Below are 19,079 nucleotides of genomic sequence, written 5' to 3' on the forward strand. Positions count from 1 at the left end.
ATACCTCTTGCCTGTGGGCTCCCAGTGGCATCTGGTGGGCCACTGTGTGAAACAGGATGCTGGACTAGATGGGCCTTGGGCCTGACCAGCTGGGCTGTTCTTATGTTAAGATTACCTGTGTAAATTAATCCAAGATGGCAATATTGACTTGGGATAATAACTACACATCAACAATCTCTGAAACAATTCAGGAATCACCAGAGAGATAAAGAAGTTCTTGGTTATACTGCCTATGCTTCTATTACATTTAGTAGAAGAACATTCTGTAGCACAAAGCTGGCAATAAAGGGTGAAGACAGACATAAGAGAAAAAGAGAGATCAGAGCATGTTCCTCAGCCATGGTGTAAGCTTGGCTTCACAACTGAAATGGCATATGTGCACATCAGTGAGGTATACATCATCTGCCACTTGCCCCTTCCTTATGATTCTGGAAGGTTCTCCTTTAAAAAAAAAAAAAAGCACTACAGGAATCCTCCTGTGGGTTCCATTCATTATCCATTCATTCGTCACCTTATTTATAAAAAAGGAGGCTTTTTTAAAAAAAAGTGAAAACTGCTCTGGCAATATGGTATATACTGTATATGTGTTCTTAGTAATATAATAGGACCACAACAAAAGAGATGAAAAATGGGGAGGCATTAAACCAAGTAATAAAGGAGAGGAACCCCCATATCCCTCTGAATCAAACTTTATTCCTGGCCTAACATGTTTTGGCTAGGTCTTTGTCACACGCTCTAGAAGACTAAAGAATATTTGGGGTTTTCCTTTCTTTTGTTTTTTTAACTTAACATAATTGGGGGGGGGCATCCAATTAGTACTATACTCTGCTGTTTACTGATTAAAACTTGCAGAACAGCTTTTTTCAGAGCTCAACCCTGGAGTGGGATATGTATGTCTCAAATGTACATCGTGGCTGACATGTCATGTGGCTGACATGAGAGGAGAGCTGGTCTTGTGGTAGCCAGCATGACTTGTCCCCTTAGCTAAGCAGGGTCTGCCCTGGTTGCATCTGAATGGGAGACTTGATGTGTGAGCACTGTAAGATATTTCCCTCAGGGGACAGAGATGCTCTGGGAAGAGCAGAAGGTTTCAAGTTCCCTCCCTGGCTTCACCAAGATAGGGCTGAGAGAGATTCCTGCCTGCAACCTTGGAGAAGCCGCTGCCAGTCTGTGAAGACAATACTGAGCTAGATAGACCAATGGTCTGACTCAGTATATGGCAGCTTCCTATGTTTACTGCACAAGGGGACATGGTGGCTTGAGCATTGCCTCTGCCCCTGTGTAAACAGCTGCAAGGGGATGTGTGTACAGGGTTGCATGCTGCGCTGGCCATTATTTCCACTGTGTTGCACACTGAACAACTCCATGCACGGAACCCTGACTGCCATGTGCTGCTGCCTTGTAGTGCATCACCCACACCCCTTGCCCAGTATGTCAGTCAGTGAGGCTACTTCTAATCTAGTCCTACCAGGTAATACATGCTGGATTTTTACATGCTGGATTTGTCCTCTCCCAAAACTTTTGATCTCTCTCCCCCTCTTGTTCTTCCATCTCCTTTGCAGAGTAGCCTCAGTTGCACTTTCCCTTGCATGGCTTTAGATTTTATTTTGAGGGTACTGATTGTTTGAATCTTTACTGTCACATGGGTCTGTTCATTAATATTTTTAAATAGAGTCTTTCTCGTGTCAAGCAAACACTGCATTTTCCATGGGTAAACTGACACATGCAGACTTTCACACTACATCTGCTAGGTGGTCCATGGTAGCACATCATCCACATTGTTGGTTCACCTTGCAATTGACAACAAACACACTGGCCAACATCTTCATTAACCATACGCCACAAAGAAGTGTCCTTGCTGTGGAGAGGTTCTGGAAGACTTATTGGGAGGAGACTGGATTGATTTTGGACTGTTTCTTCTCTCCTCCCCCCGCCCCACCCAGAAGTGCCCTGTGCCACCTAATATGTTCCTGAAGGCTGCATGATCCTCAGAGATGTATTTTCATGTGCTGCAGGGCACTTCCATGGGAAGAAGAGATAGGTAGAAATTGGCCTCCCTTGTACATTATGTGCTCCAGAAGCTCTTCGCAGCAGGGATGCTTCTTCCTGGTGCATGGGTGCCAGAGTTGGCCAATGCATTCTTGATGTTTCAAGTGCAGTAAAACAGGTCTTGTATTTAGGGCCTTGCCCCCTTGGTTCTGAAAGATAAGTTTCACTCATCCTGGTGCAAGAGCCTCTATGACAATTTGGGCAGATATGGCTTCTTACCACAATATTTATTGGCTTTGGGTCATGATGCTGCCAAATAAATTATTAAACAGAGTGTGGCAGATATGGAAGAGCAACTGGATTCAAGTCTGGTTATCTCCAGTAGTACATTAGGTAGGTTTTCAAACTACCCCTGGCCAGCTGCATACCTCACCCACTTGACTACCTTAAATCAGAGGAGAGCCTTTTCGCTGGTGCGGTTTAATGCCTTGCCTTCTGCCATTTTGGATGGAAGATTTAAGGGGATACGGCTAAGGATCCGGTTATGTCCTTGTGGTTTGAGTGACATTATACTGAGTCTATACTGTGCCTACTATAGGGGCATTCATACTATCTGGATTGAACCATTTTTAAAAAATAGTTCTGGTCACTCAGAAGAAAATTACATCTCCTATCTTTTGGCAGATCAACATGCAGTTGTCACAGTGGGGACAGCAAGATTCTGTAGAGCAACCTGTAAACTGAGACGGGAACAACTGAGTAGTTATAACTGAGATTTTTGTAAAACCTGATGTTTTGTTATCTCGTTTTACTGTTTTGATTTTGTTTTGTTTTATGCTGATTTATATTTTTGGTGTGTAAGTTGACTGGTCATTGAGCATAATAAATTATTACTTACTAGGTCTTGTATTTGTAAGCAATATAAAAAATCCCAGGAGCAAACTGAATTTGCAATTGTGTATATCAATTCAGTGGTGTTAGGATTGCCACTATACTTGTTTTGCTCCTGTGGCTTTAACAAACAAGCCGATATGCAGAATTTTATCAAGTGAAACTTTTGCTGGCATGGAGATAAATAGGGAGAAAAGCTTTACCTGCTAAATTCCTTCACTTGTTCAAGCTGCTATCAAAGTCAGGAGAGCTGCACCAGGGTGAGGGCAGGGGAAGGTGGCAGTCCTAATAGCAATAGAGTAGTGCTTTGTAATATTGCAGACCCTGCTGTGATGAATGAACCAGTCTATTGCCACAAGCACAAATAGAAAAGTGCTCGCCAAAAGCAGGGCAGCTGCATGCATGTGCCTGCATTCTGCCTGGTACAAGGGCTTGAGTACTGCATCTCCTCAGGAGGGTGTTGAATCTCACCTGGTGCAAGATCTATTCGTTTCAAAAGTGACAGATGTTATGATAGTGTGGGCCTTCGCTAAACACAAAGCTGTTCTGGCTAAATTCTGTGACTCTGAAATAATCCCTGTGGCTCCTCATAAGAACATAAAATAAGCCCTGATGGATCAGGCCCAAGGCCCATCTAGTCCAGCATCCTGTTTCACACAGTGGCCCACCAGATGCCTCTAGAAGCCACAGGCAGGAATTGAGGGCATGCCCTCTCTCCTGCTGTCACTCCCCTGCAACTGGTACTCAGAGGCATCCTGCCTTTGAGGCTGGAGGTGGCCTATAGCCCTCTAACTAGTAGCTGATGATAGACCTCTCCTCCATGAAGTCATCCAAACCCTCTTAAAGCCATCCAGGTTGTTGGCTGTCACCACATCTTGTGGCAGAGAATTCCACAAGCCGATTATGCATTGTGTGAAAAAGTACCTCTATTTGTTGGTCCTAGATTTCCTGGCAATCAGTTTCACGGGATGACTCCTGGTTCTAGTGTTATGTGAGAGGGAGAAGAATTTCTCTCTATCCACTTTCTCCACACCATGTATGATTTTATAGATCTCTATCATGTCTTCCCACAGTTGTCTCCCCGCAGTCGTCTTTTTTCCATACTAAACTAAAAAGCCCCAGGTGTTGTAGCCTTGCCTCATAAGAAAGGTGCTCTAGGCCCCTGATCATCTTGGTTGCCCTCTTCTGCACCTTTTCCAGTTCTACAATATCCTTTTTTAGATGTGGTGACCAGAATTGTATGCAGTATTCCAGGTGAAGCTGCACCATAGTTTTGTATAAGGGCATTATAATATTAGCAGTTTTATTCTCAATCCCGTTCCTAATGATCCCTAGCATGGAATGGGCCTTTTTCACAGCTGCCACACACTGAGTCAACACTTTCAACTACAGGGGCGTAGCAAGGTTGGAGTGGCCCCCCGTCACTGAAGCTCAGCTCAGCTCAGCTCATGAAGTAAATAAATTTTAAAAATAGTGGTAACAAAAAGCATAATTTTTATACACACACACACACACACACACACACACACACACACACACCTACATGTCACAATGTAACATCATCCTAAATTATTTTTTAAAAGGTTTTGTAAATTGTGGACAATGCAAGTCATTTAATGGTACTAGAGAAAGACATGCTGTTCTGGTAGCTCCAGGTCTTAACACCCACATCAGTTTTGGAGGATGAATACAACTGAAGGAAGCCCGGGGGTGGGGGTGCGCAGCTGGGGGAGTCAGTCATGAGCCTTATCTCGGGGGGGTCCAAGATGGGGGGGGGGCAAGGTGGGGCGCCCGCAGACAACTGTCTCCCCTTGCCCTATTATAGTTACACCCCTGTTTAACAAGCTGTCCACCACGACACCAAGTTCCCTCTCCTGGTCAGTCACCGACAGCTCAGATCCCATCAGCGTATACTTGAAGTTGGGGTTTTTCATCCCAATGTGCATTACTTTACACTTGCCAACAATGAACCGCATTTGCCACTTTGTCGCCCACTCACCCAGTTTGGAGAAATCCTTTTGGAGCTCCTCACAATCTGTTTTGGATTTCACTACCCAAAAGAGTTTGGTATCATCTGCAAATTTGGCCACTTCGCTGCTTACCCCTGCTTTTAGATCATTTATGAATAAATTAAAAAGCACCAGTCCCATTACAGATCTCTGGAAGACCCCACTTCTTACTTCCCTGCATTGTGAAAACTCTCCATATACCTACCCTCTGTTTCCTGTCTTTCAACCAGTTAGCAATCCACACATGTACTTGTCCCCTTATCCCATGACTGCTAAGTTTTCTCAGGAGTCTTTGATAAGGAACTTTGTCGAAATATTTTTGGAAGTCCATGTATACAATGTCAACTGGATCACCATGTTCCACACACTTGTTGACACTCTCAAAGAAGTCCAAAAGGTTAGTGAGGCAAGATTTACCTTTGCGGAAGCCATGCTGGTTCACTCCCAGCAGGGCCTGTTCTTCTATGTGCTTTACAATTTTATCCTTGAGGATGCTTTCCATCAATTTGCCTGGAATGGACGTTAAGCTAACTGGCCTGTAATTTCTCGGATCGCCCCTGGATCCCTTTTTGAAAATCAGTGTTACATTTGCTACTTTCCAGTCCTCTGGTACAGAGCCCGATTGCAGGGATAAGTTATATAGTTTAGCAAGGAGGTCAGCAATTTCAAATTTGAGTTCTTTGAAGACTCTTGGATGGATGCTATCCGGCCCTGGTGATTTGTTAGTTTTCCGTTTTTCCAGACAGTTTAAAACATCATCTCTTGTCTCTTCTATCTGACTCAGTTCCCTCGATGGAAAGGGAGTGGCTTCCAGTTTGGTCATGGGCAAGTCTTCGATAAAAAATCAGGGCCGATGAAGAAGACTTTTCACCTTGCTCTGGGGGCAAATGCTTTCAAATAGCACAAAATTGGCGTGCAGCAGTTCTGTATCCTATGTCGGGATACTTCTGTACAATCTGAATGTTTCTTAGGCGTTAGGTGTGCTCACGGATTTCCCTTCAGCAATTATCTATATAATTCTGTCTTTCATTGGCCTTCATTTCCTTTAGTAAATTAAACTGATGAAGCTGACACTGACAGCCTTGTATAACTAGACATAAGAGTGCAGACGGGCCACCAAATGGCTTATTTTCTGTGAAGTTTAATTAACTTGTGTGAAAGTAGTACATTTTAGGATTTCTGCATGGCCTCACTGCCAGTAACTAAGGCTTAAGGGAGGAGGGAGATTTGCTGTTTGATGTTTTTATGAAGAAGCTGGAGATCTGCCTAGGATTTAGATGTCCCTCCAGGAGGAGGCTGGGGGCAACACATCCTGGTAGTGGAGATAACAAATCAAAGCAATCTCCCTCAGAGAAATGAACGGAAACATCTCCTTCTAGTTGAGCTGTGTAACTTTAATGGAAAGCAGGCATCTGCATAGGCAAATTCTATTCTCACTTACACCTATTGAAATCTGAAATAAATTCCATAGCAGTTTTAGTGATATCACCCTCAATTAGCCTACAGTAGTTAGCCGTGTAAGCACATCAATGGATTTGGAGCCCAAGTACTGCTAAGCGGCAAGAACCTTTGCCACTAAAGAGAAGAGGCCCTCTGAAGTCATGCTGGATGCACTGCCTTATCCCTGAGCCAAAATATACTGAATCTTCTTTCTAAGTCTCCGTGTTCTGCTTTAGTAAAGAGCCAGAGAAAGAAAACAATTTTTTTTTTTAGCAATGAAGGAGCAGGAGGAAACAAGAGTTAACTTCCTCAAGGAAGGTGGGATGCAAAATCCATATGGAAAGTTACTTACTTTGTATTATTTGTAGCTCTCACTATTTGTCCTATCAAAAGCAAAACAAAACTGGGCTGTAATTAAGCCCATTTACAGCAGCTAAGGATGTAACTCACAGAGTGAGATATTTCATGGGTAGTGGGGGAACAAGAGGAATTTCCCTAGACACACTGGGGTGAGACTGGGGGCACTAAGGCAGAACCTTGTTGTCCTCTTCTCAGCATGAGGTGTGGGGAGCCAGGCAGCAGCACAGCAGCAAGGAAAGTGGTACAAGGCTGCAGAGCAGAGAAAGGGTGATTTTAACATGAAGTCAGAGAGAGGCTTAAAAGCATATGTATATCTATATCTATACATATCACATGGGGAACGGTCGTGTGAGAAAAGGAACTTGCAAGTGAACCACATACACGTGTGTTGTGTGGCTTGAACCGTGGTGGCCTTGTGCATGTACAGGTGAAGGAAAAATTAGGTGAGGTGTGTGTTCAAGAGGCAAGCAAGAGGTAAGGGAAGCGTTCATAAACAGTGTTCAGAGGAGGGGTCCAGAGAGGGAGGGGTAGTTGGGTTGTCATGTTTGGTGAGGGCTGGGGAGAAGAGAAAGTGGAAGGGAAGTTCTTACCACATTTGGAAAGTCTCCCAGTCATCAACTCCAAACAGTTAGTGGTGTCTAGATCACAGAGCGGAAAGAGGAGGGAGGGAGGGAAACATATGAAAAAATGGTTCCAAGAGTTCTGTGTACAAGGCAGCAGTAATGTAGCAAAATTATCTCCTGGAGCAGAAATAATTCATGGGCTTCATATTCTCATGCCCTTTATCCCTCAATGTATGCGAGTAAAGTCTTTTCAAATGAGCTGCTAGTGTAGAGCAAATATCTCCTTTCTCCTTTTTCTTATTCCCATTGTTCTTGTATATATGATACAGTGAATGCCCACAGTCTGGTGACTGGTGACATTCACATGATAATGTTGACTATCTCAGACAAATATGGCAAATGTTGAAAAATTCATAGGTACAATGGTGATTGTTGACAGTCACCTAAATGTCTGAAAGTAGGAGAATCCTACATATTTTCAGACACTAACAAAATACTTTCAGGACTGTCAACATTCACATGTGAATGCTGACATTCACCAAATTTGTATCCACCTTAAAATATAGACACATAAAAAGAAATAATTGACACAAAACTCTTATTAATACATAGACATATTTGAAAAGCTCTCTATTTGGCTTGGATAGCTAAATAAAATGCATAAATCTGGTATGCGTTTCTGAGCATCTTAAGCAAGGTATTATTTTCAATGTGCTCTAGGTTGCAAGCTATCTTCTGTCACCATGAACTCATCCCACCTCCCCTTTCTTATGCTATAAGTGCAATGACGTCTTCGATCTTTCCAGTCAATTCTTGCCCCACGGCATTTCCTGTTACCGACACTAAAGTAATGCTAGCTTTAGTCTGTTGCCTTTGGTGATATAACCCCAATAGTGAAATGAAGATTGAGCAGGAGTGCGGGGGTGGGTGGGTGGATTTTTTTGAGTGTGTGTGGGGGGGGTCATGCCACCCAGGGCCAGAAATGCAAAATGGGAAAATTTGGGAAAATTGAAAACTCATATGAAACATTTTCTCATTTAGACTTATATGTGAAATGCTTTCCAAAGCATTCACTACCTGCTCATTATGCTCTCAATATGCCTTCTAATAAGTAGGACGATAACGCATTAGATACTCACAATCGCTATCCTGTATAGTTAGATATAACTCTCAAAGCTCAGATGCATTTCTGCTACAGCATCCCTAACAAAAGGCCATGCAGCCTTTCTGGAAACTCTAGCAAAGAGCTCACCACTGTGCAAGGCAGAATGTTTCAGCTCCAACTGAAATTTAATTGAATATAACCATATTTACTGCTAGCTAATACTGGGCAGTATCTAGAATAGTTAATAATGATAAACACTACAGCAATAAAGGAAGCAAGTTAGATATGACTAACTTAAGTCTCATTCATTTCCAATGGACTTAGTTCAACTGCCAGCTGTGATTTATGATGCTAAGTGGGAGTGGTGTGACATCCTGCCTAATGCCAGGAAAACACGTCCAAGCCATGGAGAGCATCCCCACTACCACGGGGGGTGGGTGGGTGGGTTGCCAATTTCCTTTGCCTCCTAAAGTGTCCCATGTCACCTGAAAAGATTGCCCAAGGGCTGCTTGACACTCAGATACCTATTTTCAAGTGGCACAAGGCACTTCTGGAGGCAAAGGAAGCGTGCCTGATGCTGTGCAGTTGGGACAGCTCTCCATAGCACAGATGCAGCTTCTTGGCATTCTCATGCTGCATTAGTCAGGATGTCAAAATGTTTTTTAAAAAGAGAACTTAAGATGATTGAAAGAGGGTTAGCTGCTATGGTGCACACTATTAATCCAATTTTGCCTATGCTAAGTTTTATGCACATCTGTATTGGTTGGGTTTTTTTAAAAATACAACTTTCAAAACCTATTTGACTAAAAGAAAGTGAACCAAAATATGTGTATCATGAGAAGCAAAAGCAATGCCTCAAACTACTTTCAGCTTTACTAAAAATGACTATCTCTAATCCCCATTCTTATTTCACATAGTAGGGATATTATTGTTTTTAGAGCAAAAGCTCAGAACATGAGTTTCCTCTATTTCTGCTCTACATAATGCTAACTACAGGAAGACGGGCCAACAGCCAGCGTGGTCCTCTGGTGATGAAGGAGGGTTGCAGATCCACAAGAAGCCTTCTGTGTCCCTGCCCTGAAGACTTCGTAGCACAGCTGACTGGGTGTGGAAGGGGAAGGGGAAGTGGTTTTTGCGCATCTCTCCCCTCCCTTGTATATGCCACTTGTATGTATCAGTATCTAAGGGCTGTGTGAGCTCCCAGGAACATATTTATACCACTGGACAGGGCATTTGGAGGGAGGGAAGAGATTAAAAAACCATCCTATCTGCTCCGCACCTGGCCCACTGTACAAAGCAGCCTTCAGTGCAGGGACACTGAAGGCTTCTGGCAGATCTGAAGCCCTCCTTCCATCACCAGAGGGCTTTGCTGGATGTTGGCCACTGTTTCTAATTCCAGGTAATAAAAGTCACCTTTTGTTCACTAAACTGTTGATAGTTCTTGTTTTCAGTTCTCCCTGCCTAATTTTCAACTAGCAAAATCTGACATGTTCATATATGCAGCAGTTTAGAGATCAGTCTCTAGCACTGGATATATTTGTAATTATTGTTTGATTAGGACATACAGAAGAATAAATACTATTGTTTTATAGAAGTCATTTCATGTTCTAAGCTTAGATGGTTCATTTTGTGTCTTTAAAACAGTAAACTTAAAATGATACAAAAAAGTACTGGCTGACATCTTTACTAACAGTGTGGGTGCTGAGGGCTGCATAACCCTCAGGGACATATTTATGAGTGTTAAAGAGCCCTTTCAGGAGAAGGAATGATCAGCAAAAATTGTACTCCCAGCCCATCCACCAGAACTCTGGATTACCAAACACTGCAGAGGCACTATGCATGCAACTCTTCTGTACAGTTAGTGAGGATATCAGGCAATATATATTTCAACTTCCCCCAAATTTCTACTTCCTAAAACAAAACAAAACTTCAGAAAAAAACACAAATTTTGAAAAGTTTTGAAATCTGGGCTGCAAACATTTTCAAAATTTTACATCTGTAAACAACATCCTATCATAATAAAAAGGGCTGAGACTCCCCTTGCTTTGAAGTGGGGAAAAGATGTTGACCTTACATGTAGGAGATGTGTACTCCAGCAGAGTCTTTGAAAGGGAAAAAGAAAAAAACCTAGAACACAGGGGCTTTCAGAAGGGAGGAGTGCAGGGACATGATATGCCTGCAATTATGTCAGGGGCATTTTCCAGTAGCACAAACACAGCTGAAATCTTGAGACATAATGGCTGCCCTGGTTACTGTTGCAGGGACAATAATCACTGTCATCAGCAACTACACCTTTTAATTTGAAATTAATGCTGATGGACATGGATTCCACCCACAAAAGAAGTCCATGCTGCTGGCACAACCAGCCAAAGGCCTTTGCTGCCAAAGTGAAGTTAAAATTCTGCTGCCCACCCCCCACCCCCCGCTTGTGTGTTATCATATGTTGAGCAGCACAGCAATTCAGCACAGTAATGTAGCTGGCCTGTCTCCAGAGGATTAGCTGCCTTCCCCTGCCTGCCTCATTGGCCAGTTCATTAGCAGAGGTGGTGGTCATCTCTATAGCTGGTAGTGGTGGTGGCAGAAGCCACCCCTCTCCCTGCAGTTGAAAAGATAGGGAATGGGACATGGAGTGGAAGGAAGTATGCAGAGGATCCCAGATTTCCTTCCTCTCTGTGTCCCACCCCCTGCCTTTTCAAATATTTAAGAGAACGTCTTCTTCGTCATGAACCCCACTGTCCATTGAGATAATCAGGAGAGGTCCGTCTGTAGTTGCCACCGGCTTGTCTCATGACCACTCAGGGATGGGCCTTCTCCACTGCTGCCCTAAGGCTTTGGAATGTGCTCCCTGCTGAAAAAAGAGCCTCCCCATCTCTGACAGATTTTAAAAAGTCTTTAAAGATGTATCTGTTCACCCAGGCTTTTAGTTAAATATTGTTTTAATAGTTTTAACACTTTAAAAATATTGTTTGCTGCCACCTCTAGATAGGAGGAGATGCAGGTGGTGATAGAATTAGTTCATGGCCCACTCTGTGAGTGACAGATGGGGAGACTGGGGAAGTAGATGGAGGAGAATATGGCTCACAGTGAGTAGATCCATAATCCAGTTTGCAAAAAGGAAAGAAAAAGAAAAAAAGAGAGTGCATCAGTTCATTATGAAGTGCCACAAGTCAACTCCCCTGAAAGGACAGGTTGATTACTTGTAAATGATGTTTGAATAATCTGTGTAGACACATATATGAGATTTGTGCCTATGCAGAGCTTCTTGCACTTAGAGAGCATTCTGGCCCTTGCCCTCACAGGGCTAAACCTCATGCTATACATTTACCTCAAGGGTGGGGAGGATACCTCTTTCCCTCAATTCCATGATGAGTGGCACAAAATTATCCAGTTCATAATTTTAAAGAGCCTACAGTGGGAAAAGAGGGTGGGTTGTGTGTCTGCACAGAAGACCACATGAAGAACGCCAGTTACAGATAAGCAACCTGTTTTTCTTCTTCATGGTCTCTGTACAATCACACAGATGGGAGACTAGAAAGATGATCTATCTGGAGGTGAATGCAGGAGGACTGGAGGACCAGGTGAAGATGCTTTGCATGACAGCTTGGCCTTGTATCTAGGGCATAATGCTTCACAAGCATCACATGTGTAGACTATGATGCTGGCTGGCATAAATCTGGTAACTCTGCCCATTTGAGGTTGGCTGCAGACAAGACGACTGGCTTACCAGTCAATTAAGTCAATTATTACCAGTCAATTATGCTTGTTTAATATGTTTTTAGCTTGGTGTTTTTATTGCTTGGTGTTTTTATTGCTTTTATTGTATGTTTTAATTTTTGTAAACCGCCTTGGGGTTTTCTTTTAATGAAAGGTGGTACAGAAATGTAAAAATAAAATAAAATAAAAAAGTAATCTTCTCCTATCTTAGTGAGTGCAAAGTGATTGTGTCAGTAACCCAACGGGCTAAAGATCAAGGTGAAACTTGACTACCTTTATGGAGCCCTTGGTAGCAAGCAGATAGAAATCTGCTTCAAAAGTCACTGTCCTGTTTAGATAAAAAGACAGAGCCTGCTTGAAGTCATAAGTGTAAAGGAATCATTCCCCTATGCAGTGAGGGTTCAGGAAAAACAAAGGCAAAACCAGATCTTGTTTAACATAAAAATTTGATATAGTCTTTGGGAGGAAGGTGATGTCTGACCACGAGATGACTTTAGTTCTGTTCAGACATTATGTTGTGCATGTGGATAGGTATCTGTACACATGTATTTGTATGCAAGACTGTACAGAATTCATTTTAAAACAATTGTACAGAATTAACTTTCTTCATTTTCATTAAGAATGTTGTTTTAAGAGAAAGTGGATGACATGCAAGGCAACACTGGCATTTCGGCCATGCCTGGGCTTCTATGCACATGAAAGCCAGTCCTGGTGATGTCGTGTAGGAGCACAGTTGCACAACTACTTGCACAGGGACACTTCCACTGGAAACCATGTAAGTAGCAAAGTGCAAATGACCATGTGCTCTTTTAAGTGGTTGCACAACACTACAGGGACTGGCTTTCATGTATGTAGCCGCCCTGGTGGATCAAAAATGCCGGCAGTGCCTTGTGCAACATATCGGACAGTGAATGTAAATCCACTAAGTTTGCCCAGGATCAATGATACACCTCAATTCAATAATGGGTTTCTGGCTAGTGGATAGAGATAAGGATCTTTTAACCATAGAGTAAGAAAAAACAGACATGTTTTCAGTCACAGGACAAAAGGTAGAAATAGCAGAGAGGTGTACTCTGAAACATACATTCAAGCCAGATTATTTTTAAAAAGTAGCACACTTATTTAGATGCCTATAAAGGCAGAAGGGCATGAGTACAAGCATATTCAGAGCATCTCTTCCACTTTACCATGTATGAATTCTGAATGGAATGTAAACTAGGTTAGGACATCCTAAGATTCTTTTTCTTCTCTTCTCTTAGGCTTACAACGAAAATGAGCTCTGTCAGTTGGAAGCTTACACTTCCTCAATCTGAGCTTATGCACAAGAATTGGTGTCAATATTGACATTACAGTCAAAACTGAGTTGAAAGCTGACAAAGGCACTGGATGAACTGGAACCACACCCAAAGAAGCTTTAGCAAGTAGCACTGAGGCTGGATTGGCCAGCAGCTGACATTTTATCCAAGCCCTCTTCCAGTGAGAAGCTTTTAACCTCAAAGTGCAATCACAGCATGTTTGCTTGGTAAAGTTCAAGCAGCTTAGGCAAGAGTTGACCTGCTGTGTTTTCACTAGAATATAGTTGTGTCCTAAACTAGGAGGTTTAGCTCCACAACTCATAAAGGAGCTCTAATGAACCATAAACAAAGATGATGGTGAAGGGAGAAAGTTCTTTTTTGCAAATAACAAATAATGTATAAAGTTGAAATTTGACAAACGCTGAGGTAAAATATACAGATGAGGAAAATGTTCTTCTGAAGAACTATAAGGAATTTCATGTTATGCTGATGAGGTGGTGGTCAAAAAAGAACTGAGAAAAAGGCATTCTACCTACCCTCAAGGTATGCATATGGCACAGTTTCCATGCAAGAGGGCTAGGTATAGAATGCTTTACTAAGCTCTAAAAGTTTCTAAAATGCTGTTCTGCACAAACACAGATCCTGAAGGTGTGACTGCACAGAGACTACAAAGCAGCAAGTATTTCTGTAACAGACTGCATGTCGTATGCAGCTTCTAATGAATCCTGATGGACAAGTATAGATTCATTTCAATCAGGCTTCAGGTCTGGCTTTTGGACATAAACTGCTTTGGTCACCCTGTGGGATAACCTGTGCAGAGAGAGATGGGGGAGTGCAACCCTGTTAATCCTCTTTGATTTCTCAGCAGCTTTTGACACCATTGACCATGGTATGCTTTTGGATAGGCTAACCAAGTTGGGTGTAGGAGGCACTGCTTGAAGGTGGTTCTGTTCCTACCTTAGGGCCCATTCTCAAAAGGTGGTGCTGGGGGATTACTGCTCCACCCCTTGGCAGTTGTGCTTTTGGGTTCCACAGGGTTCCATTCTTCCCCCTATGCTGTTTAACATCTACATGAAACCACTGGGAGAGGTCCTCCAGAGATTTGGTCTGAGGTGCCATCAATATGCGGATGACACTCAGTTGTATCTCTCTTTTTCATCAGATGCAGGTGAGATGGTGACTGTCCTGAATCAGTGCCTGGATGCGGTAATAGACTGGATGAGGGTGCATAAGCTGATACTAAATCCAGACAAGACAGAAGCACTGTTGGTCTGTGGTTCCTCTACCTGGGTGAATGATGTTCAGCCTGCTCTAGCAGGTTGCACTCCCCATGAAGGACCAGGTTCACAATCAGGGGGTGCTCATTGATCCAGCACTGTTGCTCAAGTGGCCTCTGTGGCTCGGAGCACCTTTTATCAGCTTTGGCTGATACACCAACTGCAGCCTTACTGAACAGAGATAGCTTGGCCTCAGTCACTCATGCTCAGGTAACCTCTCACTTAGATTACTGTAATGCATTTTACACGGGGATGCCAATGAAAACAGTCGAGAAACTGCAGCTGGTACAAAATAGGGCTGCAAGATTATTAACTGGGACTGGACATTTTGAGCATATTAGGCCAGTGCTTCTTCAGCTGCACTGTCGCCCAGTCCATTTCTGGACTCAATTCAAAGTCCTGGCTTTAACCTTTAAAGCCCTAAATGGCTTGGGACTGGGTTACTTGAGAAAGCGCCTTGCCGCATACATCTCAGCATGCTCAGAAGTCTTCATTGCAATCCAAGGAAGGGTTTAGAACAGTTCATGGTTTAGCCTTGGGAACAGTATCCCCCCCCCCACCTCCTAATGAGCCAGGGTGCTTTCCAGATGACATGCTAACAACAGTGTCACTACTGTCCACTAAGTTGCTTCTATACTGCCTGTGTTTTGACATCACAGTCCCTGCGCTGGGAGCAATGGAACGTACACATTTCCAATGCCTTCTTTTGGATTTCATCCTTGCATTTTAGTCCTATAACATTGCATGTGCATAGCAAAAAGGTGCCTGTATTTTCCCATTGGAGGATTGCACAAGCTATTTATGTTTTCAAAACGATCTTGCCAAGCTGAAGCATTTTACTGCTGAACAGCCTGTAATCTGGAGAGCGCACAGGAGGAGTAAAAAAAAAAATCTTTCAAGAGTTCATACAGGGGCGTAGCTAGCCCGCCAGAGGCCTGTGTGCAGCCGTGGCGGGTGCCCCGATAGCCCCGCCCCCTGCGTCTGATGTCAGACGCAGGGGGCGTGGTCTGGCTCCCGAACAGAGCCTTGAGGCTCTGTTTGGGAGAAGCAGCTTAACTGCTGAAGGGGCCGCGCGGCCCCTTCGGCAGTTAGACAAAGGCTGGTGCTGCGTTGCAAACACAGCACCAGTCTTAGCTGGCCCCTTCAGGAGCTAGTTAGGCTGGCACTGTGTTCGCAGTGCCAGCCAGGAGCAACTCTTCCCTGCCTATGCAGAGAAGAGCCACTCCTCCTGGCTGGCGCCAGCCTTTGTTTAGCTCCCAAAAGGGCTGCGCGGCTCCTGCTCGGGAGCTAAACTACCGCCCCGCATCTGACGTCAGACGCGGGGGGCGTGTCAGGGCCGCGAATGGCAGCTCCTGATTGGGCACAGCTCGGGTTCTTTGAACCCGTTCGCCCAATTATAGCTATGCCTGAGTTCATATTAGTTCTGCAGAATCAGCCCGTCAACCAACTGCCATTCCCCCTCCTTCCTTAGTGGGCTAGTTTAGACAAACACCATCCAGCACATGTGATCACGTTGAGGAGCCAGCACAAATACACCCCCCCACACCCGATGTCACCAGCTGATGTCCCAGTCCAGCATGTCCTTACATTGTACGAGTATTCATCTGCACTGCCCCTGTACACATATTCCAAAACACCGTTTAACACTCATATCTGCCAGTGACGTCAGGGGGGCAGGCACGCTTTTGGCAGGCCCCAATGTTATTGCATGTGCTGGGTTGTGTTCATCTGAACCAGCCCACTGTCAGCTCAACAAGCTGGGAAATGGGGAGGAGAGAAACAAGCAGATGAAAAGGCTAGTGTTAAGTCATTATAAACCGTGGCAAAATTCAGTCATGGGTTGGGATCTGCTCCTAATGGTCTGGAGATGCATGAAGTTTGTTTCTGAATCCCCACCCCCCACATTTCCAAAATTCCTTTCCATCCTAGAAAAACATATCCACAATACTTCTAATTATGGAAAGAATTGCCATGAGATTCCAAGATTCCCTGTGTCACATGTAACACTGCTCCTAGTTACTTACGCTTATAAATCAGCTGTGGCAACTTTGTCACCAGCTCTGTCTGTTTTAATATCTAACATTAAAATGCTGGTCAAACCTATGTTGAGGGCTTTAACATTCAGATCAACCCCTGCTGGACTGAAGGTAAAACTGAAAGAAAAACCCCATCAAGTCAATCAGCATTCTAGTTTCATCAGCTCTGAAAATTCAGTTTGCAGCATCCATTGCAGGGGTAGATTATTTCTAGTGCTCTTAATTCAGTTCTAGATTTCCCACCTACCACTTTTGCCTACTTTCCTATCAACACCTCAACACAACAAGTATTGCTTCTAATTGCACTCAAATGAATTTAATTCCACCAGTGCAAATGGCTGTGAATACACTTCTTAGAAAAACATATACATTTCCCTGAATTGTATCAATATCTGGATTCCAGACAGCAGCAAAAACACATCCGTCAATAGCAGCTCAGGACAGCCAGGCATAACTAGTGAACCCTAGTCCAAACAGCAGCAGTCGTCGTCATCATCATCACCATCATCACCACCATCCCTAAACTTGAATTACAGCCATTGACCTTGGCAGCTAGTTTTCAAGCAGAGTAACTGTTTTGGACTAGTGACTTGGATAAACATCAGATATGTTTCCAGCACTCTAGAAGAGATGACTGAATACACTCTGAAAAGTATTAACTTGTTTAAATGTGAAGGGAGAGGAGCAAAGCAAAAGGAAAGGTGTGTTGTGCATCACACAATTCAATTTTTGCTTTGAAAGCAAATATGTGAAAAGAGAGGTAGCACTGGTGTGACTGTAGGTAAGGAAGATAAATGAGTTTGAGAAAGGAGCCAGGAGGCTGTTCAGAAAGGACAGGCATCCCTCACTATCTTTCACCTAATTCACACATGCTATGTTTAATGCATTTACCATCTGTGTACTGTGTGTGCACGTCTACGTCTGCATACTTGTACAGTTATTCACAGGTTATGTTCAATGTACAGTAGTACTCTTCCTATCTGTGCCATACATTTGAGGAGGCCTGTACCCAGGTTCACATTTAAAATGACCAAATGTACAGTCATTCACACAAAGACAGGTACATGTGTCCCAACACCTGTACACATGTACAACATAATGTCTGAACAGGGCTTATTTATGTCTTGTACAAGGCAATACCCTAAAAAGGAAAGAATGGAATCTACTAATTTAAAAAGTTCATGGAGAGTCTGCAAATTGTTGTTGTGGTTACATCCATCTTTGAAGTAATTTCCAAGCATGGATGCATCTACCTGAACACCGAACCTCCACACAATTTGTTGGAGGACTAATCCAGGCACAGGTCAGGCCTGGTCTACACATGCAGTAGAATGAGGAGGTAGAACAGATTGCACCAGGCAGCAAGTAGGAAATTCCTTTTCCCAAAGCTCCTACAAACAGAAAACATCTCCTGCAAACAGAAAATGACCACAACATCAGGGACAAAAGGAGTCCCTTTTTTCCTTTTAATGTCGAGAAGAATTCATAAATAGAAGTAGCATAGTTTATCACATCAGAACTCTATCACCTCATTCTTCATGTGTAGACCCAGCCTCACACAATCATCTTTGAGCAAAGGGTGTGGAAGATACTTCATACAATATATTCACGTGAATGTAACCATGTAATGTTCGAGGTTGTGAAACATCATCAGAATTGGCTCTTGCTTTGAAGACTCCACTAGCCACATGGCAATGGGTAAACATGTTCAACTTTAATTACTTAACATTTACCTTCCTGTGATCCCACTGATTTAGTGTAAAACAGAAACAGAATCACAGACATTTAGAGCTAGAAAGGAGCTTGGAAGTCTCCTAGTCCAACCCACTGCTCAGTGTAGGAAACTACTACAGCATCCATGACACATGGCTGTCCAGCCTCTGTCTGAAAACTTCTAGAGAAAGAGACCCCAGTACTGCTTGAGGCAGAGAGTTCCACTGACAAATAGGAAATTCTAGCCTAAATCTGCTTCTTTGTAATTTCAACCCATTGGTTCTAGTCCTGCCCCCAGGAACAACAGAGAACAAGTCCGCTCCTTCTTCTGTATGACAACCCTTCAGATAATATATATTTTCCCCATTTACTGATTCAAACTGTAGTCTCCTGTTGAAGTGTATGAACACATTTGAGGAGTAGCAGTGAAGGGGAGACTGAGATATCTTCATTGATCCCAATGGCTGTGCAACCTTAAGGGATATATTTTTGGGTGCAAGCAGATTTTCTGTAAAAGGGGCCAGCTCTATGTTCTCAATATTAATGCTCAGAACACTTCCTGGGGAAACTGAAATCCCTCACTGCTGAACCAGCAGTGTAGCTGAGTTAATTGGACTTTTCAGAAATATTGGTGCTTCTCCTTGGTGTTGGTTGTGCCGTCGAGTCGGTGTCGACTCCTGGCAACCA

At 43.4% G+C, this 19,079-nt stretch overlaps 1 protein-coding gene across 17 annotated transcripts in view; it reads right to left on the reverse strand.

Moving 5' to 3' along the window:
* BRSK2 (BR serine/threonine kinase 2) overlaps window positions 1–19,079 on the reverse strand; it is a 731,324-nt gene that overhangs the window by 13,108 nt on the left and 699,137 nt on the right. For 11 of the 17 annotated variants that reach the window (XM_053285864.1, XM_053285866.1, XM_053285867.1 and 8 more), the window contains one exon: window positions 7,280–7,327. The exons of 5 other annotated variants lie outside the window; for them this stretch is intronic. In XM_053285864.1, the coding sequence (XP_053141839.1) occupies window positions 7,280–7,327 (48 nt within the window). Of the gene's footprint in view, window positions 1–6,183; window positions 6,939–7,279; window positions 7,328–19,079 lie in introns of those variants that run through there. One more of the 17 variants, XM_053285858.1, reaches the window with a different exon arrangement.

The sequence above is a fragment of the Hemicordylus capensis genome, chromosome 1 (genome assembly GCF_027244095.1).
Source record: "Hemicordylus capensis ecotype Gifberg chromosome 1, rHemCap1.1.pri, whole genome shotgun sequence".
In the NCBI taxonomy this organism is placed as follows: domain Eukaryota; kingdom Metazoa; phylum Chordata; class Lepidosauria; order Squamata; family Cordylidae; genus Hemicordylus; species Hemicordylus capensis.